Source organism: Apteryx rowi, unplaced genomic scaffold (assembly GCF_003343035.1).
Source record: "Apteryx rowi isolate R43461 unplaced genomic scaffold, aptRow1 scaffold_352, whole genome shotgun sequence".
In the NCBI taxonomy this organism is placed as follows: domain Eukaryota; kingdom Metazoa; phylum Chordata; class Aves; order Apterygiformes; family Apterygidae; genus Apteryx; species Apteryx rowi.
Genome location: NW_020449997.1, coordinates 764,430 through 781,014, shown reverse-complemented (window position 1 = coordinate 781,014; position 16,585 = coordinate 764,430). Strand labels below are relative to the sequence as shown.

General features: G+C 41.4%; 1 protein-coding gene across 1 annotated transcript in view; it reads right to left on the bottom strand.

Moving 5' to 3' along the window:
- The window catches only part of GAREM1 (GRB2 associated regulator of MAPK1 subtype 1), a 100,241-nt gene extending 86,830 nt beyond the window's left edge, over window positions 1-13,411 (bottom strand). The window contains exon 1 of the mRNA XM_026072836.1: window positions 13,388-13,411. Coding sequence (XP_025928621.1) covers window positions 13,388-13,400 — 13 coding nt within the window. The 5' untranslated portion in view covers window positions 13,401-13,411. The remainder of the gene's footprint in view (window positions 1-13,387) is intronic.
- Window positions 13,412-16,585: the final 3,174 nt, after the last annotated feature.

Sequence of the window (16,585 nt, the reverse complement as noted above, 5' to 3'; positions counted from 1 at the left end):
TTAAAGGAGTTAAAAAAAAAAAGAAAAAAGAAAAACCCACAACCATTACATGAACACCACCACCTATGGCAACATAAGCAAATACTGGGACTAAAAGGACTAAAAATTGGGAGAGGGGGGCAGGGGGGGTGTCACTCTGACTGAACAGATGCTTGGAAGAGTTACGATTGCATAAAACATCTAAGAAGAGAGAAGTAAAAAGGGCGTGCAATTGTGGAGAAGACTACTACTACAGAAGAAAAACCTGCTTTGAAAGCCTCTCCATGTTATCAGTCTCATTTTGTCATTCCATACAGACACAAAAAGAAAATTATAAAAGAAGTTATCTATTTAGTCAGATAAACTTCTTCGTTTAAAGAAAAGCAAAACAACTTGAATGGGAAGTATATCATGCAAAAAACAAACCATGGACTGCCAGTGAACTAAAAGGGTAAATATTGTTGTTTCTAGGAGCAAGATGAAAAAAAAAAAAAAATCTCTTTAAAATTTAATCATCTCAGGCCTATAAAGTGTATTATACTAAATTTTTAATTTAAAGCAGACCAATTCATTAGGAAAGACTGCCAGTGGTCTCATCTGACTGTCTTTGTCTGAGCACAGTGGATGAGAGTAACAAACTGTCCCCAGCTACACAGCATTTTGAGATAGCAACACAAGTATCTGGAATAGAAATTCTGGCTGTATCGAGGACCGTTAGCAATCAACCTCACCTTCCAGTTTTCCTTCATCCTTCTCAATGAATTTTTTAAGTAGTTTTAAGTATGTGTTTCCATGAAGTTGCTCCATTCCAGGAGCATATTCACTTATTCGGCTGGTTCCTGTTATCTGGATCAACCAGAATTTCTATCATAATTCAAATTCCTGCCAAGCACCCTTCTCTCCAAACAGATTCAAAATAACTTTGATTTGAAGTTTCATCAACTGAATAGACTCCACATCTTTCAGTAGGTGAAAGGGTTCCCCTAACAGGGTAAGGATTCATAGTCATTTTGAGTTTAAGAAGATTCATATTCTCCATTCTTTTGTCAAAAGCAAGTTAAAAAAAAAAAAAGTGGCAGGCAACTAAAGCAGGGAAGATCAGGTAAAAGTCGGTTGAAAACCTTGGGTGCCGTCTCTCAAATTAAGATCCAAACAGCTGAACTTCAGAGTTGCTTTTTTACAAGACTGCAGTCCTAACCGTGGGAATATCTTGAACCACAAGAGAGCTCAGGTTACGTCTCACAAACTCACCAAGAGGTTTCCACTGACCTTTTGGTACTTCACTGCAGAAGTCGCATAGGAAACACCCAGTGGAATTATCCAATCCCAACCAACCCAAAATGAGACATGCAACTGATTGAAACTGCTCTTTTGCAGCAAGATCCATTACCAAAAACAAAAAAAAAAAACAAAAAAAACCCACATTTTTTTCTCAGCCTTGGACAGCGGAGGGAGAGAGAACCAGTGCTACTTTCACGGACAAGGTGTGAATAAGCCAAGAGCTTAATGAGTCGAAGGAAGTAGTGCCCAGCATCGAAAGTCCCAAATACAGAATACAGATTCAGCAAAGACAATGAAGCTTAGATATTATGTTTGCATAGTATCTCTATGTGGCAGACCAACCGAAAGAGCAGTAAGTTAACTTACAGCAAGGCAACTTACAGAGCCAAGACAAGTGAAGGGGTTGCACAAAGAGGACTGCACTAACTGCTTCATGTAAACCAGTGATGCCAAGACATAATTCTCCTGGATCAGAGTTAGAGAACTTGAAAGTTTTCCCTAAGAGAGAGTGCCAATGGCAGGGCTGAGAATAGATCAAAAAACTGAATCCCATTATTTTTGTTAATTTCGGATCAACCTGGCTTCAATAACCACAACACACAGTATCGAGTGAAACAGATCCTCTATAGGAGGAAAGAGGCTGCATCTTTTGCAGCTTCAGAAAGAACTGGGCAAGATGCAGTTACAAGAAATATTTTATCTTAGGTGAAGCCCCTCCGTACACCTTTTCCTGTGGAAGAAACAACTGTTGTTAGCTACAGCTGGCCAAACTGCAACAATTTCACAATCCTGCCTGAACAACAGGGCATCCAGTTTGTTCACTGACCTTATGGGTTCAGCAGGCAAGAGGCAAGGCAGCATTCCCCTCAGACTGCCAAATATCGCTACTTGCAGTACTTCACGCATTTTTTAAACTTCCAGCCCCACCATACTGTAATCAAACCTTGCTTAGGATGAGCATTACGTATATTAGAATCAAGAGAAAGGAGACACGGCTTGGCTTCTGCAATCCCCAATCCCTCTGCAAAAGCCAGATATAATCAAATTGCTTCAATCCAGCTGATGCTGAACTCAAGTTACCACCTACCAAATTACCTACCAGGAGAGCAGACTCCCATCCCCCTATTCTTCTCATGCCTGCCAGCAAGAAGACAGTTTTATTTCTTTAGGATTAGCATTTTGCTGTTGGAACTACTGGATATACCAGCGCTGTTGCAACAAATCAGCATAAGCCATAATCTTGTTATAAGGCTATGGGACAGATTAAGCCGCTGAAAAATCCACTGTGTTCCAATACAAGCTTTTCACTAGCTGTGAAAGCATAGGAGACAGCACCTCAAAGATTCACAAGACCTGCTTGAACTACTGCAGGAAAAAGGAGTACAAATATTTTAAATAAATACCAGGTGAAATTCTAGTGCCACTGCCATCGGTGCTGACTTTAGCAATCCCAGAATTTGAATCTTGGCATTTTGCTTTCTTTGTGTTCATAAGAAAACTAGTGAGGGGCAGGGGGAAAAAGAGGAAGAACCTAGATATAACTGAGCTTTGTTTGTGTTTGTTTCAAGCCTTCAGAACAAACATCTCAGAATGGGAAACCTTTACTTTTTACGAATCCAAGATAAACAAGTCAAAGCACATCTTTCAACACAGCCTACTCTCCACCCCCACACAAGGAAAAAAAAAAGTTCAGTACAACAATGTCTTAACATTTGCATTCCAAAACACAGTAAATTTCTGTCACTATCATAATTAATCTGCTTATTATTGCTGATCATCATCAGATGTAACCGAAGACTTGTTCTATCAGCRTTACAGATTTAGCTATATGATTGATCCAATAGAACAATTACCTTGGGTACTTACAAACCACTGTAGAAAATTTCAGCAATTCTTTAAACTACTCTGTTTTAATACTCTGCAACACGTTGAATGGTGCCAACTATTTATCATGATATCTTACATTTTAAGGAAAAAAATGTAATCTCAGAGTCACCCAATTAATTGAAAGCTGAGATTCTTACAGAAGAAAGTTTTCTGTTTTTGAAGTTGCCCAAGATCACATATCTGAAGTGCTCAGAGTAAGAGCAAAGAACCCTAAGTTGAGCCATACCTAAACTGATTAAGGGTTAGAAATACTGAGAACAAGAAAGCTGAATAACTTAGTTTAAAATGGAAAATAAACCAAACATGACAGATCTATATGTAAAAACTTCTCCCCCTCTCTGTGGTAACACTAAATTAGAATGGAAACAGTCCTGCATGCAATGGAAGACTGATATTGCCAAAGTTGGGGAAAAAAATAGAGATTAAAAGTATTTATTTGTCCTTTGTAATCAAGGCAACAGGTCTKGAATTTAAGAATCCAAAATGGTTACCTTCATAAACAATCTGATAAGTATAGAAAAAGAGAATGACAGAACTACCTGACCAAAAGAAAAACATAGCAATAATGAGACTCCTGACCAGTCTGTTGTCATCCAAATCAACTCCTTTAAAATATCTCAATAAGGGAGCTGAAATTTTCCTTTATTAGAGACAAGCATTCCTCCTGCTAGAAAGCTCCTGCTCAGGAGCAGCTATAAACAGTGATGTCCACTGGAGGAAACATTTCCAAGTGTCTTTTCAACACCGGGGGCTGCTGAGGAACCACCTAGAGGTGGGAGGTCAGCAGTCAGCATTGCACTAAATGCTTTTATTGGCTTCCTATTTATTTCCAAACACAGCTAGAAAGCGGTTGTTTTAACCAACAAACCAAATGCGGCTCTGCATCTTAGCTGCTTCAGGAGCCCTATCTCCCCATGTGGCACAGTTGGAAGTCCTGTCAGGAAAGTCTCATTAGGGCTCTCTAGGTTCAGGACGCCCATAAAGAAACCTTTAACCCCACCAACTTCATGGATTTAAGATCTAGAATTCGATTCCAGACTCCTCCGGCAGACAAAAAAAGCAGCCTATTCATTCAAACTTTTCCTGGGCACATTATGAGAGCTGGGGAGCTGTCTATTGTCAGTTATTTATAATTAGATGGTATTTTAAAATAGTACCCAAGTAAGCATGCTCAGTACTCCCATTATATATCCCAAGTCCTAAAGAGACACTATGCTTCTTTGTGTGGCGCAGCAGTGATCCCTGTTTGAACTTAGGGCATCTTGGACAAACTCCCAATTAAAAATAAAGTAGCCAAAGTGCAGGAGCTGCTCAAGCATAGTTTTCTTTGGCTTCGAAAGAACTCATCATTCCACTTTAACTCACCTCTGCTTTTTGCCATCTGGGTAGGGATGGAATAAAAACAGCTGGAAGCAAGCAAAAGTTCAGCTATGCTCTGAAGTAGGGTTGCCACCTGGCTGCTTTCCAAGCGGCCTGGCCGCTTGCACAATGCCGTCAGAGCCCGTGCACGCACTAATTGAGCCTTCACACACAGCGCCCGCTCAGCAGCCGCAGCCAGCGGTGCTATGTCCTTTGTATTGCAAACATGCCAATCTTCCCCCTTTGGCTCAACCTGGAAAGATTCAAATGTCACTAATAACAGAGGAACGCCTCTTCAAACACAAACTGACCACATACACACACAGAAATTGTAGATGTTCGAGTGTAATTTGGCACCGGGCTGTTTTTGTTACGTTCAGGTACAGTGAGCGTAGCTGAGCAATACAGGAATACGAACAAGAGAAATGCAAGCAAAGCTACACAGCACTAAGTAGTACATGTAATTCTCTTCTGACCAACAACAGTCCTAATCCTAAGCACTAATCCCTTTTATTGTTTCCAGAAAAATCTGCAGTTAAACTGTAGGGTATAAAAGAAGGCTTTGTTTATAATAAAACATAAGCGGTAAGTGAATAATATATTCTTTTGATATTTTTATCATCTTAAGAATGTACAAGAAAAAAAGTCCCACATCTCCTGTAAAGAAAAAAGCTTCCACTTTTGGCAAGCTACATATAAAAATGACAATGGAAAAATCCCCATTGTGCCTCATTTTCTCCCTTGAGGGGACATTTATCTTTGCCCACAGGCCATTCAATCTTAAGATATTTTGTCATATATTGACAGGAGTACAAAGGATATTTGACAATACAACACATAAAACACAACAACAACAAAAGATCTTTTCCTCTGGACTGCCCTACATTCAGCTGTAGCGGTGCTTGCAGCTTTGCTATTTGTCTCCAGCCACATCCTGGGTTCAAAGATTGCAATAACATGAATGTGTAACTAGCCATATTTTATATTTTCGTATGTAACCCCTCAATCTTTCTGATTCACGTATACGCAGATGCCTGTTCTATTTTCCTAGTATAAATATAATGTAGCTTCACAATTAGGGGCCAAGAGAGAAAAAAGTCTGACCACAACAAAGTTACATAAATGCATCTCAGATAGGATCTTAGGTATTATTCAATATCAGCGTGGTTATTGCCTTCTTCAAAGGGAAAAAGAGGTCCTCTTGACCTTCTAATGAATAGATGCTTGAACAGAACTGTTAAGAAAGAAGCAGGAATGATTTAATGTTTTAGAAACTGATTTTCCAACAAGGATATACATTGCTTTACTTGTATAAAATTGTATATTCAACTGCTCACATCATGTAACAAATAGACAAGGATTGTTATTCTAACAAATGCGCAGTATCTCCATTCACTTTCCGTAAGCCAAGTAAGTATCCAGTGCTGGTCAACAAAAGGAAGCAGTACTTGTAAAGCCTATCAATCGATTTTTGAGTCCTGCCAACAAAATTCCCGCATGTGGTTACTGAAGTTAAACAGCATGTGAACACAGGAAGTAGTGTGTCAGTACTGGACTTGGGAGATCCCGTGTTACCTGCGCTGATATAAACCACCACCTGGCAGCAGTCCTGAACCCCTGCTTGCTCCCAACAGCAGCTAGCTGCAGTTCTAAGTTCCAGTCACCAAGACTAGAAAACTCCAAGATCCCAGAAACGTCTGAAACACTTTTCCCCGCCTGCTTTCTCACCCCTGGTAGCATGTACACAGCTATCATTCCTGGTATACCCACAGCCAAACATCATGCTGCTGTCTGGTCCAAGAAACAAAGTGATCTCCCATTCCTGATTTCTTCTAAGTTGATGGAAAAGAAGAGTATGTGGTGGAAAGAAGAGGCATACAAAGTATTTGTGTCTTGATATCCAAGAAGGATCTGTGGACTTGTCCTATCCAAAAGGAAGGCTAACAGAAAAGCTGGGGCAGCTCCTTGCATCCCTCTATCCTGCTCCTGCTAGGCAGTACTGGATGTTTTAACCTTGACTGCCTTGGAAGTGACTGCAGATACCTTGCAACACCTACTGGAAGCCAACAAGCATTGAACAGTACCGTGGGAGAAGCACTGAATGATACAGTGCAGAGAGCTAAGGGCTCCTTGAAGCCAGCCATGCCCTGAAAGAATCCACTGAGGGAGGCAACAGCAACTCTGGACAAGAAATAAAGATTTGTGCACGTGTGCTTTGTTTTTTGTTGTTGTTGCTTGCAGATAAAAAATTCCCTTTCTCCTCCCCACCCGCCATCTTCCCTCTTTCTTTTCCAAATGGTCAAGTGCCAGAAAGTTCCAAGAATATTCAGTGCCTGCTTTTAGTGCGGTAGAGTTGTTTAATTTACTGTGCTTATTATCCAGAGAAGCCAGGCAGTCTCCGCCCTGCTACAGACTTGAGAAAATGTTCTTAAATTGCCCTAAAGGATACAAACCGTTGTACAGTGACTATGGAATGGGTCTTCTCTGTTAAAAAAACACACAAACACACACACCACTTCCCCAGAAAACTGGAGGCAACTTTCTCATCTACTGACTGCCTGGCAGATGACCTTTTAAATATTACATGACTTTCTGTCCACCACTGATGCATCCTCAGGAGGCACCTATTACACTCTGTTTGAACAGCGACCTAAATGAAAAAAAAAAAAAGAAAGAAAAAAAAAAAGTGGGGGAGAGCACATTTTTGGATCTGTTTGGGAGCGCCATTCTCAAGGTTGTGCAACCCCAGTGGCAGAGGTAAAGGGAAAAGGGAAAGCAGAAGGACCCAAAGGTGCACACACAAATTTGCCATGTCCCTGCCCGGCTGTAACACACAGAACCTATACAGCACTTGCAAGAGAGGCACTTCACATCATGGCAGTTGCTATGCTGCCTGAATAACTGTACTGCAGCAGCAAGTTTTGTATGCACATATACTCAAAGTATCACCCCAGGATGACATAGCGTGTTGTCCTCTCCACCCAGGGAACAGAGTTGGCATTTCAAAGTTTACCCATGCTTGGAAAGTTTCTCTCATGTTTAACCTAAATCTCACCATAGCCAAAGCCTTCTACTTCTCTGCTCTATCCTACAAATACAGAGAACAGTTTATTCTTCTTTCCTTGCAGCTGCTTTTTTACATATCAGAAAGTTATCTAGCATCCTCTCAGTGTTTTTCAGATGAATAACATCCAGGAGTACAAAAAAGATCCTGTGAATGAACACCTTAGGGTTGTTACTCTCCAGATCCTCTCCAGTCAGCCCATATCTTGAAATGCTCCAGTTGTCTTAATGACACAGCGTGGAACCAGCACTGCGTGGGTCCTGTACCCTACACCTCGGCTTTGAACAACGCAGCTGTCACACAACACCCGACACAGGTGACTCGCCCTCATCCAGAGAGCTGCCCTCCTCCCCGCAGACCCAGAGCCCCCATGTCCTTCTCTGAACAACTGCTGCTTACTAAATTTATTTCCTCACCCACAGCAGGTACAAGTTTTGTCATGAACTCGCACAGACACAAAGCAGAACAGTGCATGACATGCACTGCCCTGTCAGAGAGGACTTCTGCTCCCTTGCTTAGCTTTTCCTCCCACTCCCCCAGCTTTTGACTGTAAAAAGAAGCTCTCCAACTTCCTCGCTGCCACCACTTCAGCAGTAAGGTTTCTCCTGCTTCTTTCACAAATATTATTGCAGCATGTTGTGTTTTACATAATGTTTATATTTGAGTCACTAAGATTCAGCCCTGGCATGAGGCAATTCCAATATCAACTTAATCTACCAAGTGAACGTTCAGGCATTTTCCAGCCTCTGAKATGGTAGATAAATCTTCATCCTTGCCTCTGCTTAGGAGCCCGGTGCCGTCCTCACGGGCCAAGGAAACATACACAAGACCACGTTCTTGATGATTACAACTGACATCAATTATAACAATGGGAAAGAAAAAGCAAACAAAAAAAAGCACTTCTCAAACAATCTTGCATTTCCTGAAGATGTGCACTTCAAGGAACCTCCAAGTGACCCTATGGTAACATCAGAGCAAGTTCCCTACCAGTTTTGCAGGACCAAAACTACCGCTTTTGATTACATACTCAGAAGCAAGGTTTGGAAGTGGGAGAAGAAAAAAGGGGAGTGGAAGCAAAACCAGAACAGAAATCAGTACATGTCTTTTCCCACCACAAAGTCTGCAGTGGTAAGAGCATCAGATCTTTCTTTTATATCTTGCCACATTACAATTCTTCACATGAATTTGTATATCACCTTCATCAACTTAACAAGGTTTGCTACTTTTCAGGGTAAGATCACCATCTACTCCTTCAACGAAGGAGCAAGAGCTCTTGTCTGGGTGTGCCTAACCTGGAGCAAGCGTGGCACAGAGCTCCACAAGCCTTCTGACTTCAGAGCACCAGCAGCTGCTGATGATCGTTTCAGATACACACCACAGTTTGATCCAGACACTCAGTGAGTGTTTCCCAGTGTCAGAAGCATCTCTCGCCATGCTTCAGACTTGGTGTGCGAATGTCTGTAGGATTTGGCAGTTTTTGTTCACTATCTGCAATCTCCGCAATATCTCTAGTCTCATTTCTCCCACTTACAAGCAGCCACTGTGGTATCTGCTGATTTTTGTGTCTTATAAGAGCTATATGCAGGTACCTCCCCTTCCCCTCACCCCTCCCCAACAGACACTCCGCTAATCTGTTTCTGAAGGCCCAAGTTTCTGATTACTCTATTGCACAGACTGAAAAACCAAAGCACACTACAGGATGAGGAGGCTRGACTCCAAACCCTCCCCACCGCCTGGGAAAATGCTTCCATGCCGCAGTGCGCAGCACAAAGCCCCACAGGGCAATGCCTCACAGCAGTGCAGGAGATAARGAGGGTGCAGCTCATCTTGCTGATGCAATGCCTCAGCCAATCGTGCAGGTGCTCTGGCAAAGCTGTGATATTAGTAGTTTTACGCTGGCATGCACACCACCACAAAGACTGCAAAGCAGACGTGGCCCTGATCCTCAAAGACACACTCTACAACCTACTTACACATCTCAAATTTATATTGCTGTGCCAGGTCTTCAGTCTAAATTACAGAATCAGCTGTTCAAATTAGTAGATTTGGCTTACAGGTAAAGGTGCAACAGTTAGCTACACAAGCTTTTCATGCTACAAATGGTATGAAAAATGCAGATCATAAATGCTATATCAACTTTGTTCCAAAGGGTAGCACTACTAAAAGCAAAAATTTCAGACTTGAAATATGGCTCACTGGGTTTTATGAAGGTTGTTTTTGAGTCATATGCAACACACATTAAGATGATGAATATTTTCCTATAGGGGAGAGACTTAAGCTTCCCTAATCCAACCAACTTGTTACTCCTAATGCCAAAAGGCAATACAGCAACACCCATGCCCTTTACTGCTGACAAACCACCACTGGAATGACTGGAACACAATGTAGCTCTTCTCACATTGAATCCTGGAGCATCAGACCATGTTGTCCAACATCCTCCAGCATTTATTCTTGGCATACTCCCTTGAGTTGCCTTAACTGGACTGTTACAGGGAGTGCCAATCCATGCAATCACTGAAGCCAGGAACACCTAGTCCCAGAAAGGCATTCACAGACAAAGCATAAAAAAAACAAAACCCTTTTTTCCTATGCTAGTCTTGTACCATTCCTTACTACCATATTTTGCAACAATGGCATGTGATTTGTCACATCAGACTGTTTTAAGATTAAGGGTTATACTGTTTAGGACACCTTAGTTCCTTTGATTTTAGGTATATCTTGTGCCTTATCTGAAAGCCACGTGTAATTTGAATTAAACAAACAAAACCTAAGGCACTAAGCTTCCTCAAGGACTTTACCCATGTATTGAAAATTATAGCACCTGAATTTTAGTTAATAAAACTCTAATAGTGTTTTGCTGTCCAATCCCTGGACTACAGCACTGTCCAGGGAGAGTTTGTTCAGGTACATATACGAAGGCTTCACTTAAGAGTCAAAAGTGTTGGAATTTAAACCAAGAACTAGAACTTTCACATCTTGTGGCAGCAAGGAATCTGAACATCTATTAAGTATGTAATGAATGAGAGGAAGGCAACTATTTTGCATCTTAACAGCCCTATAGTGCTACCGAGGGTCCAATGCAGTGCAAATGGCATACTGTTTAAGGAATATACAGTACACTCTATTGTATATGAAATCATTGCCAAACACAAAAGCAGCCCAAACAGTGATTTTTTTTTTTTTTCAGCTCTAAAGTGGATATGCTACTGAAATGCCATTTGCCTCATTTGGAAGCCTGTGCTACTCTTGAGAATAGGTTTTGCCAAGTTGCTGGACTCCACCTCCAGGATGGCCCTATCATCTTCACAGGCACCACTGCGTAGCTGCAGACTTTAAACAAATTAAAAGCTTTTTCACTAAAATGTTTCTGGAGCACAACTCTGCCAGCAAGGGAAAAAAAACACAAAACAGGAGCAGTGGTTAGTGGCAACTTGTCAATTGTTTTTTCATTCAATTGCTTTGATGGAATCAACAGACCACAAGGAAAAGGAGGGAAAAAGGCAAAGCGAAGACAAGGAGATGATTCTGAGATTATACTTCAATGGCAGAACATACAGTATAAAAAATTAGAGTTTTAAAGCTGCTTAAGCAAGAAATCAAGCCACAAGAACGTAGCATATCTCGGGGATATTTTTTGCCTTCCAATCAAGAGACTCTTGTCTATCAGCACAGTATATAAGAGAACTGCCATCTACCAACAGAGTACACAATAGACTGCCATACCTAGAGGAGTAATTCAGACCAGGGCAGCTGCTCAGAGTCTAAGCATATACGAATTCTCTTTTTTGGTCTGTTTGAAAGTTTTACTCCTCCCCCACATGATTCTTATTTCCTTGTATCAATAACAGACTACTGAGACACTCTGCAATAGCTGCTTGAAAGAAGATCATTCACAACAATTAAAGCCTGGATATCAGCCTTCAGACCTTAGAAGAATAAGATTCTTTGTAGTTTCAAAGTATTGTTCAGCTTCACAGATAACCCACATTTGTAGAGTGACGCAATATGAAATTTTTATTATGTACATGGCCAAGCTGTTCCACTTAGTATAACGTTCTTTGATAAGCTACGAGGGTGTTTGGTTTCAAGACATTTAGAACTAGACTAAGCCCCACAATAATGTGCTGTAAGGAACAATAGTCCACTGAAAGGGAATGGAGTAGACGGACATCACAGTGAAAGGTTTTGAAATGGGAGAGAAAGAGGGCACCTGAACACCTTAAGAAAGAAAGAAAGAAAGAAAGAAAGAAAGAAAAAAAAAAGAAATAGTGCATCTGGTGTGGAATCCCACCAAAGAGAACTGGGAATTACAGTGCAATTAAAAAAAAAAAAAAAAACCAAACCTCTTCATCCCCAGCAGCAATAGCAAAACAAACTCACTACTCTCCCAGTGCTGTTATTCACAAGAGTTTTGTCAGGGCTAAGAAAAAGAAATCTTCTTTTATTTAAAATAGATTTTTCATCTATTTTATGGATTTTTTTTCCCCTTTATAGCCACTATTTCTGTCATTGTATCTTAAAGCAACCACACATTCACACCACAAAAAGAAAAATTTCCTTCTGAATATCAGTGGCCAACAAGGATCCACAGACTCCCTTCCAGAAAAATTCAGTATAGTTTTCTTACAGCACATAGCAGAGAAGCACTTCTCTACAAGTTGAGATCTTCACACAACCAAACAAGTGCCACTATGTTCAATCCCAAGAGCTTCAGTTTCCGTAGCACATTTTCTGGAGCTTATATAAGTATGATTATTCCTTGTGAAAAAATAAATAAAAGGAGGATCACACCCCTTCTTGATCCCAGAAATTCTAGTCTTCATAGAGAACCTGTGAATTTCTCTGAACTTTTACAGTTCATACCCAATCTGGGGGTCAAAACAACTTACTAGCATAGTCAGCTCTTTAAGTACTTGTGGAAAGTAAGCAATAGTGGCAGGGTAAAAGAGACTCCCACTGTGTAAAGAATGATGGACTGTTGGAGTCTGAAGAGAGCAGTGAGCTTACACTCAGAAAAAGCTAGGCCTGAAGATCAACTCTGTGCAAAGCAATATCTTCCAGTTCTTAATCTTGACAGCATTTCTCTTTAGCCCTCTAAAGCTATCCTTAGAAAAACAGTTTCTAGAAATTTAAAACCCTGAGATAACCATGTGCAACATCACTTAAGCATTACAGATTAGCAACAAAATACAACCACACAACCACTTTTAGCCTCTTCTACTGATTATTTGAACACAGGCAACCCAAACCTCCAAGTGCATCCATGCTTCTCAAATATCAGCTATGCTCACCTTTCACTGTTCTTGCAACAACCAAACTCAGACAAAAGCTCTTTTTGCTGCTAGTTCCTAGTGTGCAACCTTTTTCTCACTGAGCTCACACACAAGTCCGTCAGTTTCACTGGGGTGGCATTCTGCTGTTACAATGCAAATTGGGGTGTGTGTGGGGGGAGAAGACAGAAGAAAATACAGGAGAAAGCTTGCTCATTTCTCACACTTTGAATCTTGCTTCTTTTCATCTAAAACAGCCTACTTAATGGAATCCAAAGGATGATATAAAGTTCATTCATTTTCACTGGTACGGTGTTAGTAGTTTTATATTTGAGTTATCCTCCAGAAACATTTAAGCCATTAACAGATGTTGGAAAAAACATGGAAAAAGCAATTCCCTTCCTCTCAAGGGTGATAGCTTTGTGTTTTTGTATTCAGTTTGTTCAATTAATATACAAATATTCACCAGCAAAATATTAAAACACAAGAGCAGATTGAAACAAACATGCAAGCACTGACCCTCAAAATGATACAGTACAGAACTTACCACTTAAGAGCATCCAAAAGCATGACCTGGAACTCAGCTAAGCAGTCTTAAGTTTTCACATGAAAAAACAAAATAGTTAAAGTTGAAATATTTGTCATTTACATATAGATAAGGCAGGCACAGTTGCCTAACCACTTCCACATATATCTTGACATAACATAAGACTACTTCCTCCCATTCCTCTTTTATGCCATACCATCAAAAAAAGCCCTCCCTTCCTAGGAGAGGACCAAATTTAGTGCACATAAATATTTCATATCTTCATCCTGTCAAGAAATCAAACTGAACGACTCAAGGGCATTCTTCCAGGAGCTTCACATCCCAACTGGAAATATYTGCATTCTGCCTGCATTCATCATACCCGTTTCCCACTTCAATCTGGAAGCCCTGAAGGTGAAGCAACAATGAAAGACAGAAGACATTATGTGCATATCATCCAAGAACATTATCCACTGAGCACTCAACTCCATTAAGAAATGAAGAAACAACACAGTAAGGCTGTCATCTTTTGAAGAAAATATGTCCCCAGCTTTTCATTTCTCTTCTACATCCTGGTCCTCCAAAGGAAGTGAATTCTGGCTTTCATAAAACCTCATGATCACTGAAACAACCAGCTGCTACACACGGACTAGCTAACTATGAAGTCTAAAGGGAATGTACATAAGAGGTCTAAAGGTGGTTTGATTTCCAACAAAGCACACGCAGCTTCCACGAGTCTCAGCACTTAAACAGACAAGACCACTTCCATGTGAACTAAAACTCTGACTTGTTGATGAGTATCTACAAGCTGTATGTTTCAGTGGTGCAGAGACAAGAACTGTATCCTGATAAAACTGGCACAAAACACTACTTTGTTAATAGAGATAGCCTTAAACTTCATAAGCATCAGATAACATACATTTGGAATGGACTTGGTAATTTATTTTCTTCAGTATTTCATCAAGAAATTCTCCAACAGAGCTCTGCTTAGCAAGACAAGGAGAGAGATGCAGACCAATGACCCTGGAGCAGCAGGTGCCCCAGACATTTACACAAATATTGAATGTTCCCAACTTTTTCCTCTTTAGCAGACTACATGCTGATTCATGGCTTGCTTTCTCTTACTGCAAGACAACCTCCTTGGAAATAGAAAGAGTCTGCTCTCAGTACCAGAGAGACGATGGCGTCTATATTCTTTATAAAATATTGATTTSCCTGCCATCTGTGATCCCAGAAGTAAAAAAGTATGTCCATATGAGTAGGTAAAAGCAGCCTCAAGAGCCCCTGCCCACACTCTGAACTGGCCAGACCTGAACCAGTTCCAGCCCAAAAGCCTGTCAGGTTAGCACAGTGCTATATCCAAGCCTGCCTTTTAGCAAGATTTAGTACAGAGCTGAACCCTCTCATCATACAGCCAGACCAACAGCTGCCTCAAGTCTGGCCATCTGGGGGCACGGTCAAAAGAGCTCAGGTCTGTCTACTTCCATTTGTGTGTGCCCACATGTTTTAAGTGTGGCACTCAGGAGAAAAAGCCTTTGCACAAAGTTAGCAACATCTTTGTCTCCCCAACAATTATGGGGCATTCCTGTCCCCATCTGAAATGAGACCACCCTGCCCCCCCAAAAAGTCCACTAAGGGAGGGGGGAGGAATAACTGAGGGGGGAAAAAATTACTTGCCTCGTAACTCATCAACTTTCTCTGCACCTGAAGTTCTTTCAGGGCCCTTCCTATGAGGCAGGTCAAGAGGAATGGGGAGGTTAGGAAGAAGTATAACACGCAGACAGTGAAATTAGTAAGTCATCAATATATTCTATTAACATCTGAATCACTGCCAGCAATCTCAACCAAATTGACAGCCTTAAGTGCAGTGACTGGAGGCCATCTTAGCTGTTTCAAGTGACAGAAGGTATTACTACAGGAGGAACTCTTTAACATAGCAGCTTTGCCATTATCATCACAGGACAGTGTATGGCTGACAGTATGAAAAATAGTCAGCCGCAGTTAAAAAGGGAAAGAACCTTTTCTTTAACCTGCTCCTGAACACCAGCTCCAAGGAAGCACTACAAGGGATAGGAAATGTACTGCATAATCAAGGGACAAAGTCAAAAAAGCCCTGGCTTGCATCATCACAAGATTATGGGAAGTGCAGTTAAGTAATAAACCAATCCCAGTCCTGACCTGCACATAAAAGAGTAGCAGAAGACATTGCCTGTGCCCATTTTAACTGTTCAAATCAATACAAAACTTTGTAAGAGAATTGTTCTATTACATCATATAACTGCGAGGGCAGTTCATAAGCTAATGAATTATAAAGTCTGGAAAATTTTTCTGATTTCTGAGATATCTTCTGCATTCCCTTAGGGCTGGGAGGGCCAGACAGCTTTTATGGGGCTACCACACAACATACATACACACCATCATACAGCAGCTGTTTGAGTCTCATTAAAAAAAAAGCAAACAAAAAACACCCAAATGATTATTTCCCCAATTCTCTGGGCTGGCATATTACTTTCTAAGACAAGTATGTAGGAATAGTAAGATGCTACTGTCATAGCCATTCAGTCGCACTATTTTTGATTTCCTGAAGTAAACAGAAACATGCAGACTTAGAAACTGTAGGTTACAATACAAGTGAACAGTAATAAAAAGTTTTCTGGAGACTTAAAAGGCTTCTCAAGTTATTCCTCTTTTTTACAGGTCTATTGCTTTTTTAGTAAGCAGCAAGAGGATATTTTGTGATTTAGTCCACTTCGTTATTCAATATTCCTTCTTACTTGGCCTTGATGTAGCTACCACAGCATCATTTCATCACAATATTGGGTCTTTAAGCACTGAAAATGTCCCTCCACGTTTTAATCGGCGACTTCGAGGACCTTTCTCGGGGGCTCGCAGTTAGTAGCGCACAGACTTCCCCGAGTTTCCCGTGACATATACAGCAACGGTACAGGGGGAGGGTGTTACCCAGATATCTCGGTGTAAAGCCATGCAGAAAGACTCCAACGAAAGTCCCGGCTTTGCGCCGACCCCACGTAAGGGCGGGCTGCGGCGCAGAGCCGCACAGGGCAGCGCCTCGGGAAGCTGCAGCGCTCTCCGGCTCCCTGCAGCCGGGGCTGGAAAGGCGAGTTTCTCTCGCGGTCCACGCATGGCTCCGGCGCCAGCCTTTAACTCGGGGCCGAGGGCCCCGCCGCCGCCGCCGCCGCCAGCGGGGCGCCCCCCGCC